Source organism: Triturus cristatus, chromosome 8, assembly GCF_964204655.1.
Source record: "Triturus cristatus chromosome 8, aTriCri1.1, whole genome shotgun sequence".
In the NCBI taxonomy this organism is placed as follows: Eukaryota; Metazoa; Chordata; class Amphibia; order Caudata; family Salamandridae; genus Triturus; species Triturus cristatus.
In genome coordinates, this window is record NC_140591.1 from 1246450839 (window position 1) to 1246470935 (window position 20097).

Genomic DNA, 20097 nt, shown 5'->3' on the forward strand with positions numbered 1-20097 from the left:
AAGTCTCTCCTCCTCCTTGGAAGGGTGTGGGGGAGGATAAAAGGAAGGAAGGGTAATGGACTGCCCCAGATGGAAGGGAGTTACCACCTTAGGCAAAAACGCAGCCCTGGTCCTGAGTACCATTCGTTCAGCATGAATGGTCAAGAATGGGGGCTTCGAACTTAGAGCTTGAAGCTCACTTACCCTCCTTGCCGAGGTAATTGCAACGAGGAATACCGCCTTAAAAGACAAGAGCCTCAGGGGACACTTGTGTAAGGGCTCGAAGGGAGAACCCATGAGATAGGTTAAGACAAGGTTTAAGTCCCATTGAGGCACAATAAATGGAGTAGGAGGAAATTTGTTTGTAAGGCCCTTTATAAAACGAAGAACAATAGGAGACTTGAACAACGACAGCTGATCCGGCAAACAAAGGAAAGCCGATAGAGCCGATAAATATCCTTTCACAGTAGCCACAGCAAAGCCTTGCTGGGCAAGAGAAAGAGCAAACTGTAGAATATTAGATAGACGAGCCTTTAAGGGATCAATGGACCTCTCTCCACAACAGAGAACAAATTTAGACCACCTATATGAATAAATAGATTTGGTGGAGTGTCGCCTGGCCGATAAAATAACATCCACCACATCTGGTGGGAGAGAGAAAGAATTCAGGTTGCCCTGTTCAATCTCCAGGCATGAAGGTGTAAGCTCTGGAGGTGGGGGTGTAGAACCTGCCCCTCCGACTGCGAGAGGAGGTCTGCCCTCAGAGGGAGACGGAGCGGAGGGCACGGGGAGAGGTGGAGAAGATCTGTATACCACACCCTTCTCGGCCAATCCGGGGCGACCAATATAACTTGGGCCCGGTCTTGGCGAATCTTCCTCAGAACCCGAGGAATCAAGGGTATGGGAGGAAACGCGTAAAGGAGTCGTGAGCTCCAACTCAACTGAAACGCGTCCCCCAACGCCCCCTGCATCGGATACTGGAGACTGCAGAATGACGGGCAGTGCGCGTTCTCGAAAGTGGCAAACAGGTCCACCCGGGGTGTCCCCCACGACCGAAAGACGTGACGAACCACCTCCGGATGAAGCCTCCACTCGTGGTCGACGGAGAACTGCCGACTGAGACTGTCCGCACGCACGTTCAGAACTCCGGCCAGATGATTTGCCATTAGACAAATCTGATGGTCCTGAGCCCAGGACCATAGACGCAGGGCCTCTCTGCAAAGACAAAGAGACCCCACTCCTCCCTGTTTGTTTATATATCACATCGCGGTAGTGTTGTCCGTCAGGACTTGAACAGACTGACCGCGAAGGGAAGGGAGGAAGGCCTTGAGCGCCAAGCGTATCGCCCGCAATTCCAGAAGGTTGATGTGAAGCAACCTTTCCTCTGGAGACCAAAGACCCTTGATCTCCAGATCCCCCAGATGAGCACCCCACCCTAAGGTGGATGCATCCGTTATCACCGTGGCCACCGATGGAGGTAAATGAAAGGGCTTTCCCTGGGACAGATTGCCCTCCACGCTCCACCATGATAGATCCGCCGCAGCTTCTCCAGAGATCCTCACAGACTCCCTGAGATCTCCCTTGTGCTGATACCACTGCTTGCGGAGGCACCACTGGAGCGCCCTCATGTGCCAGCGTGCGTGGTTGACCAACAGAATGCAGGAGGCGAACAGACCGAGCAGGCGAAGGACCTTCAGAACTGGAACAACCGCTCCGTTGTAAAACAAAGGAATCATTTCCTGTATGTCGAGAATCCTTTGAGGAGGAGGGAATGCTCGACACACAATAGTGTCCAGTACCGCACCTATGAACAGGTTGCACTGAGAGGGCACCAGGTGAGATTTGGGCACATTGATCGAAAAACCCAATCTGTACAACAGCCGAGTTGTATCCTGCAGATGACACAGCACCTTCTCCGACGACTCCGCCTTGATCAGCCAGTCGTCCAAATAAGGGAAAACTGAAATCCCTGACCTTCTGAGATGAGCTGCTACCACTGCCATCACCTTTGTGAAGACTCGAGGTGCCGAAGTAAGACCAAACGGGAGGACCGCAAACTGATAATGTTGCGACCCTACCGTAAACCGGAGATACTTCCTGTGCGACTTCAGGATGGGGATGTGGAAATACGCATCCTGCAAATCGAGCGACACCATCCAATCCTCCTGATTCAGCGCCTGCAGAACCTGCGCAAGAGTGAGCATCTTGAATTTGTCCTGTTTCAGGTAAAAGTTCAAGATTCTGAGGTCCAATATCGGACGCAATCTGCCGTCTTTTTTCGGAATCAGAAAATACCGGGAGTAGCATCCCTGACCCCTCTCCTGCTCCGGAACCACCTCTATCGCACCTTTTTGAAGCAACTTCAGGACTTCCTCCTGCAGGAGAAGACGGTGGTCCTCCGAGCAAGCTCCCCGGCAAGGAGGGTAATTTGGAGGGAACTCCCGAAAAGGAAGGGCGTACCCATTTTCTACAAGATCTCGAACCCAGAGATCCGTAGTTACAGACTCCCAATCTTGTAGAAAATGGGTAAGCCGCCCCCCCCCACAGGACCAGCATGATCCGGAATGTCGGATCTAGGGCTGCTTTGCGGTGGTGGGAGGGGCTGAGGAGGAGGAAGAGGAGGAGGAGAGTTGACGGCCACGTGAGCGACCCCTGATCCTTCCTCTGTATCCCCTGGACGAAGAACCTTGCTGTTGCTGCTGCTGCTGGGTTGGTCTATAAGTGCGAAAAGTCGCCCTTCCAAAACCTCTAAACCTTTTGAAAGTTCCTCTCGGCTGGGATTGAAGGCCCAACGACCTAGCCATAGCCTTACTTTCTTTAAAGCGTTTGAGAGCAGCATCTGCCTTCTTCCCGAACAAACCTGACCCATCAAAAGGTAAGTCCAATAAAGTCGACTGCACATCAGAAGAGAATTCCGAAGACTTCAGCCACGCACCCCTCCTGGTGGCAACCGAAGACCCCATGACTCTGGCAACTGAGTCAGCTGTGTCCAGGCCACTTTGGATAACTTGGCGAGCAGCCGCCTGGGCATCAGATAATACCTCATTGAAGCCGGCCCTATCCTCTTCTGACAGCTTCGGTGCCAACTTCTTTGCCGAGTCCATAAGAGCGTGTATATAACGCCCCAACAAACACGTTGCGTTTGATGACTTCAGAGCCATACTGGCCGATGAAAAGACCTTTTTGGCCGATTGGTCCACCTTCTTGGCCTCCCTGTCTCCTGGAACCTGAGGAAATGCCCCAAACAAGCCGCCTGAACCACCAAGCTCTCAGGCGAAGGGTGCGAAGATAAAAATTCAGGATCCCCTGGAGCCACTCTATATCTCCTTGCGACTGCCCTGGAGACTGCAGGGGCTGAAAAAGGTTTGCGCCATACCTCTAGCACAGGTTCCATAATAGCTTCGTTAAAAGGCAGCAAAGGCTCTGAGACAGCAGCAGGTGAATGCAACACCTCAGTTAGAATATTACATTTAAATTCCGTTGTCGGCAATTGGAGATCCAACAATTCCGCAGCTTTTCTAATCACCGCATGATATGGCGCGGCTTCTTTAGAGGGCTCATCCGATGGTGGAGTGATCTCCCACTCTGGAGACAATTCCAGTCCACTTGCCTCCTTTAATTCATCAAACACATCGTCAGAGTCAGCCAACTCACCCTCTTCAGCCTCTTCCACCAGAAAGCGTCTTTCATCCACCACTCTCTGCGCTTCCCTTCTTGAACGAATCCGCACCAGCGGCGTCGGCGGCGCCGTGTTCGAATCCGACAGCAGCGGCGTCGAACGCGGATCAGCCGGTGAAGAGGGAAGCGGCGTCGATGTCCTCGGCGCCGGTAGCTGCCAAGACGGCGTTGCTGGATAGAAGGGCATAAACGGAGCTTGAGGGTAAACCTGCGGCACTCCCAAATTGTAAGCCATTGGACCCATCGGACGCATAGGTGCACCAGGGGCATACATGGCCCTTGAAAATACCCCGTACATTGCATTCAGATAATGCGTAGGGTCTTGACCTGGACCAGGAAAAGCAGGATACTGGTCAGGTAACACCGGACTCGGGCCTGCCGGCGCCGACGGTGGAACAAGCGGCGTCACGGTCTCACCCGGAGCCTGACGATCATCATCCGGGACTGGAGTCGGAGACGGAGCCGGAGGACTTGCAGGAGCCGGAGATGGAACCGGCGTCGGAGATGACACCGGCACCGGAGATTCAGCCGGAGCCGGCGAAGCCACTGGAGATGGAGCTGGAGGTGAAACCGGGACCGGAGAAGGAGACAACGACTCTCTCCGACGTCGAGCAGGCGACTTCGATTTCGGAGCCGAACCTTTATCTGAATGATGATGCGAGGAATGCCTCCTCTTCTTCTTATAATTCTTACTCTTTGAAGCATGCCCCTAAGTCGACTTGGACGCCGACCTCGACCTCGATCTGGATCCAGACCTCCTTCTTCCTCTTTTCTCCTTCTTCTTCATTCTGGCGATGAAGAGTTTCGCCTCTCTTTCTTTAAGCGCCTTCGAGCTCATCTTCCTACAACTCGAGCAGCCTTCCACATCGTGGTCTGAAGACAAACACCAAACACAATCGTCGTGCGGGTCGGTGATAGACATGTGCTTGCCACATTCACGACAAGGCTTGAACCCAGACTTTCTCGTCGACATTTTTCAATGAAAAACAGAGAAAATCAGAATAAACACAAAGTAACAAGTGAAGCTACTAGCAACGATTCCCGAAATCCGTTGGCGTCGACGGCGCGGAAAAAAGGGAACTGACGTCATCACGCCGACGAGGTCTTCTTATGGAGCCGGTGACGTCAGCGGAGTCGCGAGCGGAGCCGTGTCTCTGTGACGTCATCTTCGACCCCATCGGCGTGGACTGCTACAAAAGTTTCCGAATGTTGCTGGCGCAGGGGATATTCGCAAGGTGAGGAATCCACTGGCAGATGTATCCATCAGAAACATATTTTTTATAACTACACTGTGTGGTTCTTTTTCACTTAACCCATGCAATAAAATTAAGTGCTGGTAAAACAAACTACTTTACACTCCATCTGGGCTAAACCTGAAGGCTGCTCTCCACAGCTACCACTTAGAGAACTTTCTTAGGGTCTCCAAGACCACTAAAAGCACCATAAGGGTTGTCTGGATTGGTGCAGGATGCCATACTTACATAAGTGAACACCATATACTAAGCCAGCCTCCTACACTCTCCTTAACTACCTTGTAGATCCTGCCTTGTTTGTGGCTAATGCCGATGTCATCAGTTCTAAATCCTCACTTATAACGAAGAAGACATAATTAAGCAGTGTAGCCAGTCATCTATAGTTTGTCAGCGCAATGTTCTTGATACATTTAAGTAGTGTCCACACGTGGTTCTAGTTAAGAAGTTTATGGCATATTTATAATTTTTTCCCTGGAAGTTTCTGATTTTCATTTAATTACATTGTTGACAACAGCATGGTTAGGCTAAAGCACAGACTAGATCCTTGATGCACAAGTTACTTACCTTCGGTAACGATATATCTGTAAGAGACATTAGCTAGTGATAGATTCATTACCTTAGAATTACCCCCAGGAGTCAGACTGGATCCGGAAAGTTTTCGTCAGCAGTACCCCTGCGCGTCGGAAGGTAGTGTTGTGCAGCTCTGCGTCCGTCGTAGGCATCGTGATCGCCGGGATGACGTTGCGGCAGCTACTCAGACGCCGCCCTAGCGCGCTATCAGTTCTGTACACGACTTTCCGCGCCAGGAACGCAGAGCCATGCAAGATACTGACCACTGGTGTATTGAAACTAGGGCCCTGAAAGGGATGACCTTCACCCTAGAAATCAGTTCGCAGAACGGGGAGGATGGGTGGGGCGGTAAGGAATCTATCACAAACCAATGTCTGTTACAGATATATCTTTACCGAAGGTAACTTGTGCATCTGAAAAAGTCCTTACCTTAGAATAGATTCCCCAGCAATACCAAACCCGGTGGTGGGTCTGCGAACCAAAATCACACCAGAAAGTCACGGAGAACAGAACAGCCAAAGAAGCCGTCTCTCCGGACTTGGCTTTCAAGGCAATAATGCTTAGTAAAAGTGTGCAGCGAGGCCCACGTGGCTGCCTGACAGATGTCTTGCATGGTGACACCACGTACCAATGCAGTAGTAGCTGCTGTCGCCCTGGTAGAATGGGCGCGCAGCCCCACCGGAGGATCCTTTTTAGCCAGAGAATAACAGGCTTTTATACAGAAGATGACCCAGCGGGAGATAGTCCTCTTGTCTACAGCCCGGTCTTTCTTGGCGCCTACGTAGCCAACAAGAGCTGTTCATCATCCCGGAACGGTTGTGTGCGATTGAGGTAAAATGAGAGCGCACCTTTTGGGTCCAGACGGTGGAGCCTCACTTTCTCTCTGGAAGGGTGCGGAGGCAGAAAGAAAGTGGGTAGGGTGACCGATGTAGAAGGCAGTAACAACCTTTGGCAAGAAGGAAGGACGAGTGCAGAGCACAACCTTGTCCAGATGAACAGACAAAAAAGAAGGTTTACTTATTTGATGTGCGCTCAAAAGGAGCTCACATCAAATAAGTAAGAACCAGATTAAAGTCCCAATGTGGCATCACAAATGGAATAGGAGGCAAAAGGTGAGTAATGCCTTTGAGAAATCTACTTACGACAGGGGACTTGAAAAGAGAGGGCTGATCAGAGAGCCTGAGAAAGGCCGAAATTACTGAAAGGTAGCCCTTAATAGTGCCCAGAGCAGAGCCCTGCCGGGCCAAAGAAAGAAGGAACAAAAGGGCTTCTGAAAGAGGGGCAGAAAGGGGATCTACAGCCTTTGCTGTGCACCGTGCCACAAATTTGTTCCACCTGCAGGCATATACCGATTTAGTGGAGGGACGCCTGGCTGCCAGAATAATATCACAGACTTCAGGAGGCAAGTCAAATGGAATAAACTGTTGCCGCTCAATCTCCACGCAAGGAGGTGGAGGCTGGACAGGTTCGGTGGAGGACCGTCCCCTGCTGCTGCGACAGAAGATCCTCCCGAAGAGGCAGTCAGATCGGGGGATCCATGCTCATACTGGAGTAGCTCAAGCTACCAAACTCTTCGAGCCCAGTCCGGGGCCACTAGAATGACTTGGGACCAGTCGCGCCTGATCTTATTCAGCACTCTGGGTAGACGTGGTATAGGCGGAAAGGCGTACAATTGACCGCAGCTCCACTCATGACGAAAAGCGTCGCCGAGCGAGTGCCGCCTTGGAAATTCCAACACGCAGAACTGCTGACATTGCGCGTTCTCTTCAGTGGCGAATAGATCTAACCAAGGCTCTCCCCACTGTTGAAAGAGACCTTGTGCCACCTCAGAGTGAAGACGCCATTCGTGATCCATCATGCACCTGCAGCTGAGTTCGTCCGCCCTGGCATTCAAAGAACCTGCCAAGTGTTGAACCACCAAGGAAATGCCTTGACGTTCCAGCCATGTCCAGAGACGCAGAGCCTCCTTCCTGACATAGGGTCCACGACCGCACCCCGCCTTGCTTGTTGCAGTAACACATGGCGGTGGTGTTGTCTGTGAACACCTGCACTACTCTCCCCTTAACAGAGGGAAGGAATGCCTTCAGTGCAAGTAGGATCGCCCGGAGCTTCAGGAGGTTGATATGGAGCCTGGACTCCGCCAGAGGCCTCTGATCTCTGCCTCTCTCATGTGGCCGCCCCATCCCAGGAGGGACGCATTCGTCACCACTGTGTGCTTCGGTTGGGGAAGGGAGAGTGATCTGTCGCTGACCCAATGCTGGTTCGTGAGCCACCACTTCAACTGTCGTGCAGTGCCCGCCGAGATCTAGATGTACTCGGACAGGTCTCCTTGATGCTGCGCCCACTGGAACTTCAGGTCCCACTGCAGAGCCCGCATATGCCATCTGGCCGAAAGATCGGAATCATAGCCCGAATGTCCTGGACTGTTCGGGAGAATAAACCCGAAACTGCGCCGTGTCCAGAGCCGCTCCGATAAAGAGGAGCTTCTGAGAGGGAATCAGGTGCGACTTCGGCACGTTGATGGAGAACTTCAGCAAATGCAGGCGGTAGTCTGGAGGTGGGAGAGATTTTCTAACTAGGGGCATCTCAGAGTATTCAATTTGCCCTGACCAGATTTTAAGATTCATCTACAATTACCACTTTCCTCTTATCGTCCACCACTTAATTATAAAATCTGGGAACTAACCATCCTAAAACCAATGGTTCCCTGGTGTCTGGTATGGTTTGGGACATGATCTATTTGAAGGATGCAGCATCAGAAAAACTAGTTTTTCAGTTTGAAGAGCATTGGACCATCCTAGTCTACGTAACCAAGGCAAGCCGATTTCAGACTTTGGTTGCTAGGGTCCACCTAGGAGCAACAGAGGAGTCAACAGTGGCATGACTGGTTACAGGCAGCCAGATAAACGCCTATTGGGTCCACCCAAGAGTGACAAAGGAACCTTTGATCTGCAAACAGATGTACTGTGGGTATGTATATTGTTAGACAGTTTGCTTAACCTAATGAGACTCTTTCTGAGGGGGGCAAAGGATTATTACTTCTAGGGCTTTTTGTTCTTGCTGGGAGTGGTGCAACTTGCCATTAAAATACCAGAGGTTCTGTTCAAAGGTACTTTTAGGCCCAGAGAGGCGAATCGCTTCTTGGAGTTGTCCTTAACCTCAGATGCAGGGCAATTAGGTGATTGAGACAGAGAACCAAGGCAAACAGAGGCGACGTGCTTCACATGCTAGAACCCAACAACCCAGAAAAGCCTTCTGGGCCTTTCTAAAGACAACATCAAAGTAAATTTTTCTCAGCTGTACAGGCAAATTATTCCTTAAAGTGTGGGCAAGTAACTGAAAGAAGCTTTCCCAAATGCACACTCAAGTGATTTTGGAAACCGGGAGTAGAAGTTGACTTTTCAAGAACAAAATATCTTTGTAGCAATTCAAGGACAAAAAAGATCAGAAAGATGTGCATGACCAGGGTTGTAGTAAGCTTTGTGCATTAAAACTACATACATGAATTGGAGCCTCTGCTCAATATTCTAGCTGTTGGAAGCCTTTTCGTGTCTGAGAAACATAGAAGACTTTTTTCCGATGGTACATTAAATGTACTGCTCCCTTCTCTACATGCTGAAGCTTAGCAAGTGTTTTTACAGTAATCCATCCTCAGCAGATTGCAGTTAGATACAACTGATGCATTTTCTTTAGGTGGAAGATGAATTCCAAGCACTGGAAGCACACTTCACACTGCATTTACCTGGCCATTCATCATAAGTTCTTTGAAAAAGTTGAAGCCCAGTGACTTCGCTTTGGGTAATGGGACTATGCCCATAGTGGCAGGTAGAGGGAATCTACAGCAGCACACTCTGTTCTGCCTATTAGTAAAATTTTAGTCTTATTGCTTTGACTTAAAAAAATATTGTTCATCAACTGTTGGGTGACAGCTAAAACGGATAATGTAGTCAAGAGGGTGACAATACTCATCAATCTTATGTTCATTAATCACTGGAACACTTAATGGTATCAAACTGCTTTTAGATGGCTAAACTGCCACCTTACCTGATTGAAAACAGCCCTCCTTGAATAAAAGGAACCATTGGAGGAAGGTACCATTCATTCCCTCTTCCTTCTGACTTTTTTTTAAGCAGGGGTGAAACTAGTCTGGTCTTCCAGCTGCTATGAACCACCTGTGACACTAATGAGGTATTGACAAGGAAAGTGATTTCACTTTGTAGGGTAGTCTGGAGAACCAAATCTAATGCTCAACAGAAGCTCCTTGCCGTCATATTCGATGCCAGCAAAAAATATGAACACATAGAAGGTAGATACCACTGTAACACAACATATCAAGGGGGCTCGGTTGCATTATGGGCAGAAGCTGCATTGTAATAGATCCCCTTGATACAAGTGTCACCGAAAGATGCAACATAGTTGCGAAAAGCTAGGACCATAGTGACCAGGCAGGAAGGATTCATGAACAATTTCAATTCTATGAATAGCTTTAATAAAATCAGAAACTACACCCCCCCCCCCGTCCCCCCCCACCCCCACCCACAATTGCTCTCCCAGGTTTTTAACTGAGCTTTGTATCTAAGGAGATGTTCCTCGTTGTATGTTGAGCATCAATAGCACTCAAGCTCGCTGGTCTGCAACATTTGCGGCCTGGGAGTTTCCCCTAATCAGTCAATTGAAATGATACAGCTTTTGATGTTTGGTTGTGTCAAATTTCAACAACATGTTCCTTAACTTGCTGCTAAATGTGTCAACCGCGAAGTTGCTATCGGAGTGGATGATGTTACAACAGCTAATGAAAGCCACAGTCACATTAGGCCTCACCCCGAGTTGGAAAACAAGAGCAATTAAGAAAGTAGAAGTGTACTGTTCTCAGAAAAAAACCTTTTCTCACCATCTTCTGAAAACATAAATTCCAATGTGTAGGTAACATATTGGGTGTTATTTTGCTGCTCAATGAAAACTACAATATGGTATAAAGTCTCTGGTGCCTAACTAGTCTGGCACTTATTTAGCTGAATTCTACTGAAAATTGCTGGCTATGCCTGAATACTAGCACATGCTGTTTGGAGCTTAAGTACAGCAGTTCTGAAATGTGATTCTGTTAAAGTCCTTTTGACCTGTTGCAAGCAGTGTAAACATGAATTAAATAAGTACCACGTTCTAAAGGGACACAAGTTGCATTTTCCTAAAGTGCAGGGTCTCCAATTTGCTGAATGTTAAGCAACTGAGCTAGCCTACCCTGGCATTTAAAGATCCTGTCAGGCAGTGTACCACCAGGAAAATACCCAGACGGTTCAGATCGTTCCTGACACAGGACCAAAGACCCTACCTTGCCCTGCTTATTGAAGTACCACATGGAGGTGGTGTTGTACGTGAGAATCTGACACAGCCTTCCCTTGATGGTCGGCAGGAAGACTGGCTCAGGGTCGCTCCATATCACCTACATCTCCAACACATTGATATGGAAGCGGGTCTCTGCCGAGATCAGAATCTTTTGATTTCCATCTCTCCTAGTTCGACTCCTCAGTCCAGTAGTGACACGTCTGTCACCGTGAACTCTAGGTGGGGAAGGGAGAGTGATCTACTGCTGGTCCAATTGCGGTTGAACCACCATCACTGCAGCCGTTTTCCCGTCTTCTCCGACCTGGATGGAATCTGATAGGTTTTCCCTGGTGCTGGGCCCACAGAGATTTCAGATCACATAGCACAGCCTGCTTATGCCATCTTGCATGGTCAGTGAGTAAACCAAGAGGCTTCATAGCCATCCTCAGGACAAAGGTTGAAACAAAGATAATAGCCAAATGTCCTAGATTCTTTGGTCCGGAGGAAAGGCCCGAAAGCACACAGTAACCAGGTGATCAGAAAAAAGGGAGTCTCTGAGATGGAGAAGGAGAGACTTCGACAATTTGAGTGAGAACTCCAAGAGGTTGTCGTCGTCTGCAGGTGGTCCATGAATGACTAGCAAGCCCGCCATGAATAACCAAGCCATCAAGGTAGGTAGAACACTTGGGGCCGTATTACATAAAGAGCCCCTGGGGTGCAACAGGCATTTGTGCCTGCTTTACCACAGACACTTGCGTGGCTCCTTCTGTAATACTACCAGCTCTGGCACACAAAGCACCAGCGCTATAATCAAGGGTGCGGTCCCTCATTTGCATGGGGGCATGCCCCATGCAAATGAGGGCATCCCTTTGCCTCTGTGCCTGCACCGTATTATCAATGTTGGCGCAGAGGCAAAGAAGCCCTCAGGAGGCGCACTGACTGACCGTGCGCCTCTTGAGAACAGTCCTCTGCAGGCGGTAAATAGGTGCCAATAGACGCCCCAGACATCCTTTGCAGGTGGGTGCAGTCACTGACTGCCCCCGCCTGCAAGGGTATCTCTATTCCCCTTTAAAAGTGCAGGCGGGCTGTCGCCTGCACAGTGAAACACTGAGTGGCTTTAAAGCAGCCGCTCCTTTTTTCACGTGAATCCACTGCCCCAGAGCAGTAAGAGTTTGCGGCTGCCTTTGGGGCAGCGCGTTCCCCATAATAGGCGCATTTTCCTTCATAGCACTGGGAACACCTTTCTAAAGGTGAGCCCGGTGCAATGAAGGAAAATGTGGTGCATGTGTAATGCGGCCCTTGAGCTCTGTAGATGGTAGCGACCACCCCCAGTCACCTTTATGAACACCTGAGGGGCACTGGGGAGCCCAACAGGGAGCACTGCAAATTGATAGTGCTTGCAGTCCACTTTATACTGAAGGTAGGGGCTGTGGTCCTGTAGGAGAGGATGTAAAAATAGGTATCCCGCAGGTCCAATGCCATCATCCCATCTCTGGGATTCACAGCAGAAAGAACCTGGGCCTGCATGAGCAGCGTTAATTTGTCCTTGGTCAGGAAGGCGCGGAATGGACAGAAATCTAAAATAGGACAAAAGCCTCCATTCTTCTTCGGCACACGAAAGCAGCAGGAATAACCCCCTGTCTCTACTTCTGAGGGCAGTACCGTTCTTTGGCTTCTTTTGCTGAAAGAGTCTGCACTTCCTGATACAAATGGACAGATAGACCACCAAACGCTGCTCTGATGTAGGCAGCAGGTGCAGTGGTTCAAGGTATGGAAGGGCGTAGTCGCATTGGGCAAATTGAAGGACTAACTTGTTGAGTGTAAAGCTTTGCCTCCCCTGAAGTAGGTGGCTGATCCAGTCTCCTACATGGGGGTATATGCCACTATGGGTGCACTAAAGAGGTATATAATTTGTTGCTGGAGGGGCATACGCTGCCCCTGATGGGATGGTCGTTGTCTGTTGGGTTCATAACCACAACCTCGAAAGGGCTGCAAGGCCCATCGTGGGGGAGGCGGGCCTGATGCGGTTGATACGAAAAGTGCCTGGGGTATTCCCCAAAAATTGTGAAGCTATTGGAGGGATTGCCAAACTGGTGCCGAAGGGCCCAAAGAGCATGCAGTGGCTCAGCTCTTCTTAAAACGTTCCAGGGTAAAATGTTGTCAAACAGGTGGGAATCTCTGAAGGGCTTGTCCATTAAGGATGACTGGACGTTCTCAGAGAAACCTGTGGATCTCACCCATATATGGCTCCAGTGCACTACACTCACCCAACAGCCCTTCCTCCTTTTTTGGTGTCTAGGCCCGAGCAGATGAGGAACTTGGTTGCATCCCAGCCATCCTGAAAGGTTTGGGCTAAGGAGGTTTGTGTGTCTTCTGGGACTACTGGTAGCATTTCATCACCATAGGGGAGAGGGTGTGGCATAACGACCAGAGCTGCCAACTTTGGAACTGGGGAACCAGAGTTCAAGTCACTGCATCGACTCACCATTCTGTGATTCTGGCCAAATCCCTTAATCTCCTTGCACCTACCAAAAATGAACGTGTCCTTGTGTAATGTAACTAGTGCTCATGTAAAGCGCTCCAATTTCCTCAGGTCGAGTTTGTGCTATATAAGCTGGTATTGGCCGGAAGGCCAGATCATGGTTTAGCTTAAGTTCCCAAAAGCTTGTCCGTGAGAGCCTCTCTGAAGAGCAGAAGTCGTCTGGTTGGTGCCTGGCAGGATAAAGGACCCCAGTACAGACATTTGTTTTATGTTCATACTGGGGTAGTGGATGTCTAGGACTTCAGCAGTCCTCCTAATCACAGTGGCGAAAGACATTCTTTTTTTCTGTTGTCACCATATGGCTGGCACTGACTGGAGTCTGAGCCAAAAAGTTGGTGTAGTGTCTGTGCATGTTTTTTCAGTAATGGAAAAGGGTCTAGTGTGAGGAATTAAGCTTTGAGTGTGCCAAATCAAGATGTGGTTGTGGTCTCAGCCAAGACGAATTTGGATCAGAGTCTGATACAACAATAGGTTTCAGCTCTTCCTCCAGCAGCAGCAGTGGTGCCTGCATCCATGTCCAAGAGATCGATACAGATTTCGGTGGCAGACCTGAAGTCGGCACAGATGCTGGTGCAGAACCCAAAGTAGACTGAAGGCGTACACACAGTGCGGAGAACACTTCTATTGGCGGTAACACAACTGAAGGTCCCTGCGCATCCTTGGAGCCCAAACGTGCACTAGAGGGAAATGGAGGCATGCCAAAGATGCACAGCATGCCCTCTTTAAAGGCATCAACCTGCTGTGACATTGCAGACAGACCATTGAACTAGGGTGCATCAAGATCTAAGTTGGAATTGACTCCTTGGTGAAATAGGAGCAAGGAACGACTTCGGGAACAAGTTCACACTCTTGACTTTGACCCGGAGTGGGTCCTTTGTGGAAGCTTGCAGTATTTCACCAAGTAGAGCTTTGCTTTTTATTCTTGGATGGCTTTTGGATGCAGCCATCGTTGGCCTTGGAGTTGTGCATGGAATCCAAACACCAGAGGCACATGTTGTGGGGATCTATCACAGACATCGGTTTGCGACAGTCCCTTCAAGGTTTAAACCCTGTAGTCTTAGGGATTCATGTTCCTGTGCACTCTAGTAAGAATTTAGAGGGAAAGGTCTTTTCACAGAGTGAAGAAATGGAAGAGCAGGGCTCTAGATCCACATATGAAGGCGCAGAAAGAAATGAACTTGCGTGAGCTCACATACGTGGCCACTTATATGTGGCTCCACTTGTCACTTTTGGAACAGAACGGAGTTGACGTGCAGTTGCATGACGTCATATACTGACATGAAGCACTGCTTTTTGAGTTTTCTGGATTCAGTCTGATATTTACAAGGTGAGGAATCTGCAGTTAGAAGTGTCCAAGGAAAATAGAACGTTGAAACAGTTAACATTTATGTGATTGTCAAATGTGAGAATGTGAAACTGGTCCAAAGTCCTTAATCCCATGGAAACAACACTTTATATGCATAAAAGAAAGCAACACGGAATGAGAAATAGTCTTACTTCATCTGTTTGAAGACTCTGCTTTTCCTAGATGCCGCTGAGCAGTAAAATTAAACTTGTATTGATATTTCTTACAGACAGGGTGTGAACCGGCTCTGTTGTAATTTCATAACTCTGTAAATGATGGGTATTGTTGCGCAACTCATGGGTTATTGCACCACAGAAACGTTGAAAGGCTGAGGTTGGGAACCCAAAGTGCGCATTACCAAAGATGATCTCAGCACACGCATGAACACACCGATCTATCAGTATACAATGAAAACATCCCACAAGCAGCCTCTGCTATCCAACAATTGCCACAACGCCCACTGCTCGGTCCTGCCTCTGGGCTCAGAAGGTTTCTCAAGTACAGCCCGAGGTCTTCTTGTCATAGGCCAAGCAGCACAAAGAAAACACAACTTCATCCCTCATCTCCCATACGAGTGCTGAGCGTCGCTCCTATCCCTTGGTCATTGAAAGAGAAGGACATTTACTCAAGACCAGTAGCCTTCAAAATTTTTAAGAGAATGCCCCCTAGTGTTAAAAAATAAATAAATCTGTATTTATAGTGCAAAATTGATAGCTTTAAACATATTTAACAATTCAAATTAATATGCAGTTGTGATCGTTTATCCTTTTAAAAAAATGCAATCAAGTGCATGATTGCCAACATGGTATGGACAGGCTGATCGCCCTAAAGTGTAAAAGCAACCACAGTGTGACCTTTATTCAGGAACAGGGGGGGACTTTACTCGTTTTTGATACCTACTTAAAGACAGGACACGAGTGACAACAGAGGTAACTGATGGCCCACTACAGAGTGCTTCACTGTCACTTTTTTTCACAAAAAATACTGCAATTTTTTTCGACATGAGTCTCCTCTTGGATACTGCCTGCACCCCCTCCCGGAAATCAAAATTAGGCCCCCAGAGTGGGATATACCTCCAGTTTCAAGATCTCGGCTCAATATTGCCTGCCTTGGTAAAGTCAAGTAAACATGACTGCATCCAAGTTCATGAGCAATAAATATTCCTCTCCCGCCTGTCACATTAAATTTCCACCCTAATCTCGTGTTCGGCAAATACAACAGTTGTATGGAAAATGTCCCTAGCAACATTTTTCACAAAAAATATTATAGTTGTGTGCAGTCTAACACTTACATAGCTGATGCGGGGTGGGGACACAGAAGGCCAGGTATAAACGTCCCAATAATAAACCACTGGCAAAGCGAAAACCAAAGTACTCAGAATAAGTGGCCCACATTCTGCTCTGGGAAGAGTGAGGGAGGACTGGGGGCACCGAAACAGTGATGATGGGGTGATGGGGATAGGGGTTCAACAGTGGAATGACTACACAGGGTACTATTTAAAGCCCCATATCACCCTCCACGAAATGCATTGGCTTTTATGGATAGTCTGTTCAGCAATAGGAAACTTATAAGAAATGCCAACAGCCAATGGCTGCAAAAGGCCGAAGAAAAGCCCACCCTCGGTATGTATGCAGTACAGTGATGTATTGGTAACATGAGATCTCCGACGAACAGCTATAGCGGTCTATAAGTGAGACATAAAATCTGCTCGATTTCTTCTCTTCCTGTCAGAAAAAACAGTCCGATTTTTTTGCTTCAAGCCATTAATGAAAACGCTTGTGCGCACACAGATCAAGGTGTAGTACATCTGTGCATTCACCCAGTGACAAGTAACGACTGATTATCTTATAACATAAAATACAATTGAAACACAGCCATGCAAGAGCTTACCTCATTTAAGCTTGGAGTAATCGTAGGTGCAGCAATAAAAACAACAAATGGCGCAAACTCTGCCGTCCGTAGGACTTTCAAAGCCTGAGCACAGAAAGAAATAGTTTAGGATTTCAGCAGAGAGAAGGAACAAAAAAAATACATTGAATAAAACAGGCGAGAAAAAAGTAATTTCATGAGCACATATGAACCTGTTGACAGACCACGCTTTAATTCACAAAGACTGTACCGAAAATTAGGTTTACATTTGGCCGTTTTGGGTAGCAATAAAATGGGTGAGGCAGTGATGAAGTGAAGATACAGTAATACACACGCTGAGATTCTGCACATGCATATTTGAACGAAATTATAAACTGTGCACATTTATTTCTAAATGCATTTTTGACACACACTGATTCTCTCGCTGGAGGGTATAACACCGGAGAGAGGTAAAATCTGAGGGCCGCGGTCTGCTAGGTAAAACGGCCCTGGGGCCTCGGGTTCCAACTTTGTCAGAAAGTCAGGCTGTCGTGGAGGCAAAAGTTTCTTGTGAGAAGGGGCACAGCAGGCGAAGTCTACCCCTAAACAGCAACTTGGAGGCAGAACGAACGGCCGAGAGGCGCTCCGTGTGCTGTGCTGGAGAAGCAAGCATCAGAGTTAAGAACCGAATGAGGGTCGCTAGCCCCCTCTCCCCCCCTCCCCCCCCCCCCCCCGTGTGTCCTGCGCCACACAGCTATGGTCAGGAGGGGGGCTCTGTGCCCTCCTCCGTTATTGCCGATTAAAAATGGCATAGTTGAAAGCGATGAACACAGTGATGGGGACTGACTGACCAGGGTGATCTGGACGTAAGTGCCAATAGACACGCAACTGATGGACAGTCTGAAGGGTTAATGGACAGTGTGACACGCAACTGATGGACAGTCTGAAGGGTTAATGGACAGTGTGACACGCAACTGATGGACAGTCTGAAGGGTTAATGGACAATGTGGTAGGGATTATATGCACAGAATGAAGCTGAAGGATTCGGAAGACTGATAAACACATGATGAAGAGACTGGCAAGTGGAGTGAATAGCGCAAAAGAATCTAATGGGCTCAGGAGCCATATTTTATGGTTTAAAAGAAATACAAGATTAGCATTTCAAATAGGATAGGGAAATACATTTCTTCTGTTTTATTCACATTTAAAGCAATGAATGATACTGTCTGTCAGTTTGTATGTGATGGCACAGCACCAGCTAGAGAAATGTAATCAGGTTCACATGTATGGCTCTCAGTTCCAGCACACTGATATGGAGCCAGCACTCCTTCGAGTTCCACAAGATGCTGATAAAACAGAGGACCTAAAGAATTCCCCCCCCCCCCCCCCCCATTTGTAAAGCACGTCATCTATTACGCCCTTTCCTTAAATCTCTGGGACCTCTGACAATCACGCTAATGTGACTACGTGTACTAGCAGCGCATCAGAATCCAGATCCTCTAAAATCATTGGAACACACTGCAGGCACTGGAGAAAGCAGAACTCTGCACTTCTGATACACTGAATTTTCTCCTGAAAAGAAAAAGCCATTGCCTTAATGGCATTCAGCAACCTGACAATAAAATGTAGCATTGGGAAAACACAGATGACACTTGTTGCTGAAGCATCCTTTGCTTAGAAATGTGGTCATGACAAAAATAACAAGTTGAAGACTCTGCATTGCTCACTCAGTGGAAGAAGCCTAGATCCGCCGGGCATCCAGATAAGGGCAGGCGTGGATGCCATTTTGATGAAGATAAATGCATCCATAGCACATTGCTTATGTACTGTGGGACCCTGGAGGGGAAAGTGGGCATTTTGCATGCTCTGGGGAGGTGAATAGGTCTATCTGTGGAGTTCCCCAGCATTTGAAGTAGGTGTTTAGGACTGGAGGATTGAGCTCCCATTCGTAGACTTCTTGGTGTGACCTGCTACTGGAAGGCACTCCACTATTAAACAGATGGAAAAATGAAGGGTCCAGATCCAAATTGGTTGAGCAAGAGAGAGGGGAAAGTTGGAGAGAGTGGGCACTTCATTGCTTCTGTAAACAGTACACTGTTTTAATGTTCTCCGTTCAGGGTAGTAGTACCTTGCCCTTTATCTGTGGCAAGGAGGCTTTGAGGGATCACTGGATTACTAAGAGTTCAAGGGAATTGATATGGCAACACTACTGTTGTGGAGTCCACAACAATTGTACTTCTGTGAGACTGAGATGTGCCCCACCATCCCGCTTGTGATGGTGACCTGACGTAAAAGGTCTTTAAGAGGCCGGACCTGCAATAGATTGTTGCTGTTCCACCATTGTAGAGAGCGGTGAACACTGGACTTTACCAACACTGGATCAAACATGTGACCCTCCACTTGGGGACACTGTGCTGTAAGGCATTGTTGAAGGCAATGCATGTGCATTCCGGCATTGGGCACTATGGCGATACAGGTTGATTATGCCAAGAAGTCACATAACTGTTCTGACTGGTAGAGGCCGATTTGGCTATAAGAGGAACAAGCTGTTGGAAAGCCATGACTCTTTGTTGGAAGGGGTACCACTGTGTCTGTCATCGAATTTAGAGTTGACCAAAGAAAGGGTTGTATCTGTAAAGGGACCAGATGTGACTTGGTGATGTTGATGGTAAGTTAAGCCTAAGGCATGTAAGAGAAAAATAACAGCTTGTTTATGGGCGAGACATTGACGCTCACAAACTCTTGATGAGCCAATCGTTCAAGAAGGGGAAAACGCAAATACCCCCTTGTCTTAGATGTGCTCCAACCACTGCTAGGCATTTGGTAAAGTACCCTGTGGCAGTAGTTACGCAGAAAGGCAATACGTTGAATTGGTAATGATGGCCACTTACCACGAAAGGAAGGTAGCGTTGGTGGGTTGGGTAGATGGGAAGTGGAAATATGCATCCTATAGATTCAGTGCTGCCATAAAATCACCTTGCTGCTGCAGGGGTATGGCGTCTTAAACAGTTACCATGTGGAAATGTTCCGACACAATGTATCAGATGAGCAGCCTGAGATTGAGGATTTGTCTGAGGGACTTGTTCTTCTTGTGGGATAAGAAAGAACAGAGTAAACACCCTTCCATTGGTGTTGCGTGGAAATGGATTTGATGGCTCCTTTCTGTAGGAGGACTTGTACGTTTTACATCTAGAAGGTACATGTGATCCTCGCTGAGATGTGAGGCATGAGGTGGCATGTTAAGGTATGAGTGAAACTCTAGGCAGCAACCATGTTGAACTATGGCTAGAACCTATTTGTCTGATGTGATTACTCGCCAGCTCTGCAGGAAATCTTTGATTGTCTGCCCAACAAGTATTGTGTGGTTGGGTGGGAGCTACAGGGAGCCGATATGTTGTGGTGGTGGAGGCTCCCTTTCTACTACCTCCCTTAGCTCTCCCTCTAATGTTAACCTCCTTTTGTGTAAGCTCTAGGGGTGTAAGGGAGGTAGAGTTGTTGTTGCTGCCTCTGGTATGAGCTAGTGTTTGGGGAGGTGGTCTTAAAACCTACACAGTATTACT

At 48.1% G+C, this 20097-nt stretch overlaps 1 protein-coding gene across 10 annotated transcripts in view; it reads right to left on the reverse strand.

The window, feature by feature from the left end:
* The window catches only part of CASK (calcium/calmodulin dependent serine protein kinase), a 1269229-nt gene that overhangs the window by 49259 nt on the left and 1199873 nt on the right, over positions 1-20097 (reverse strand). For all 10 annotated transcript variants that reach the window (XM_085622943.1, XM_085622946.1, XM_085622949.1 and 7 more), the window contains one exon: positions 16580-16663. In XM_085622943.1, the coding sequence (XP_085479069.1) occupies positions 16580-16663 (84 nt within the window). The remainder of the gene's footprint in view (positions 1-16579; positions 16664-20097) is intronic.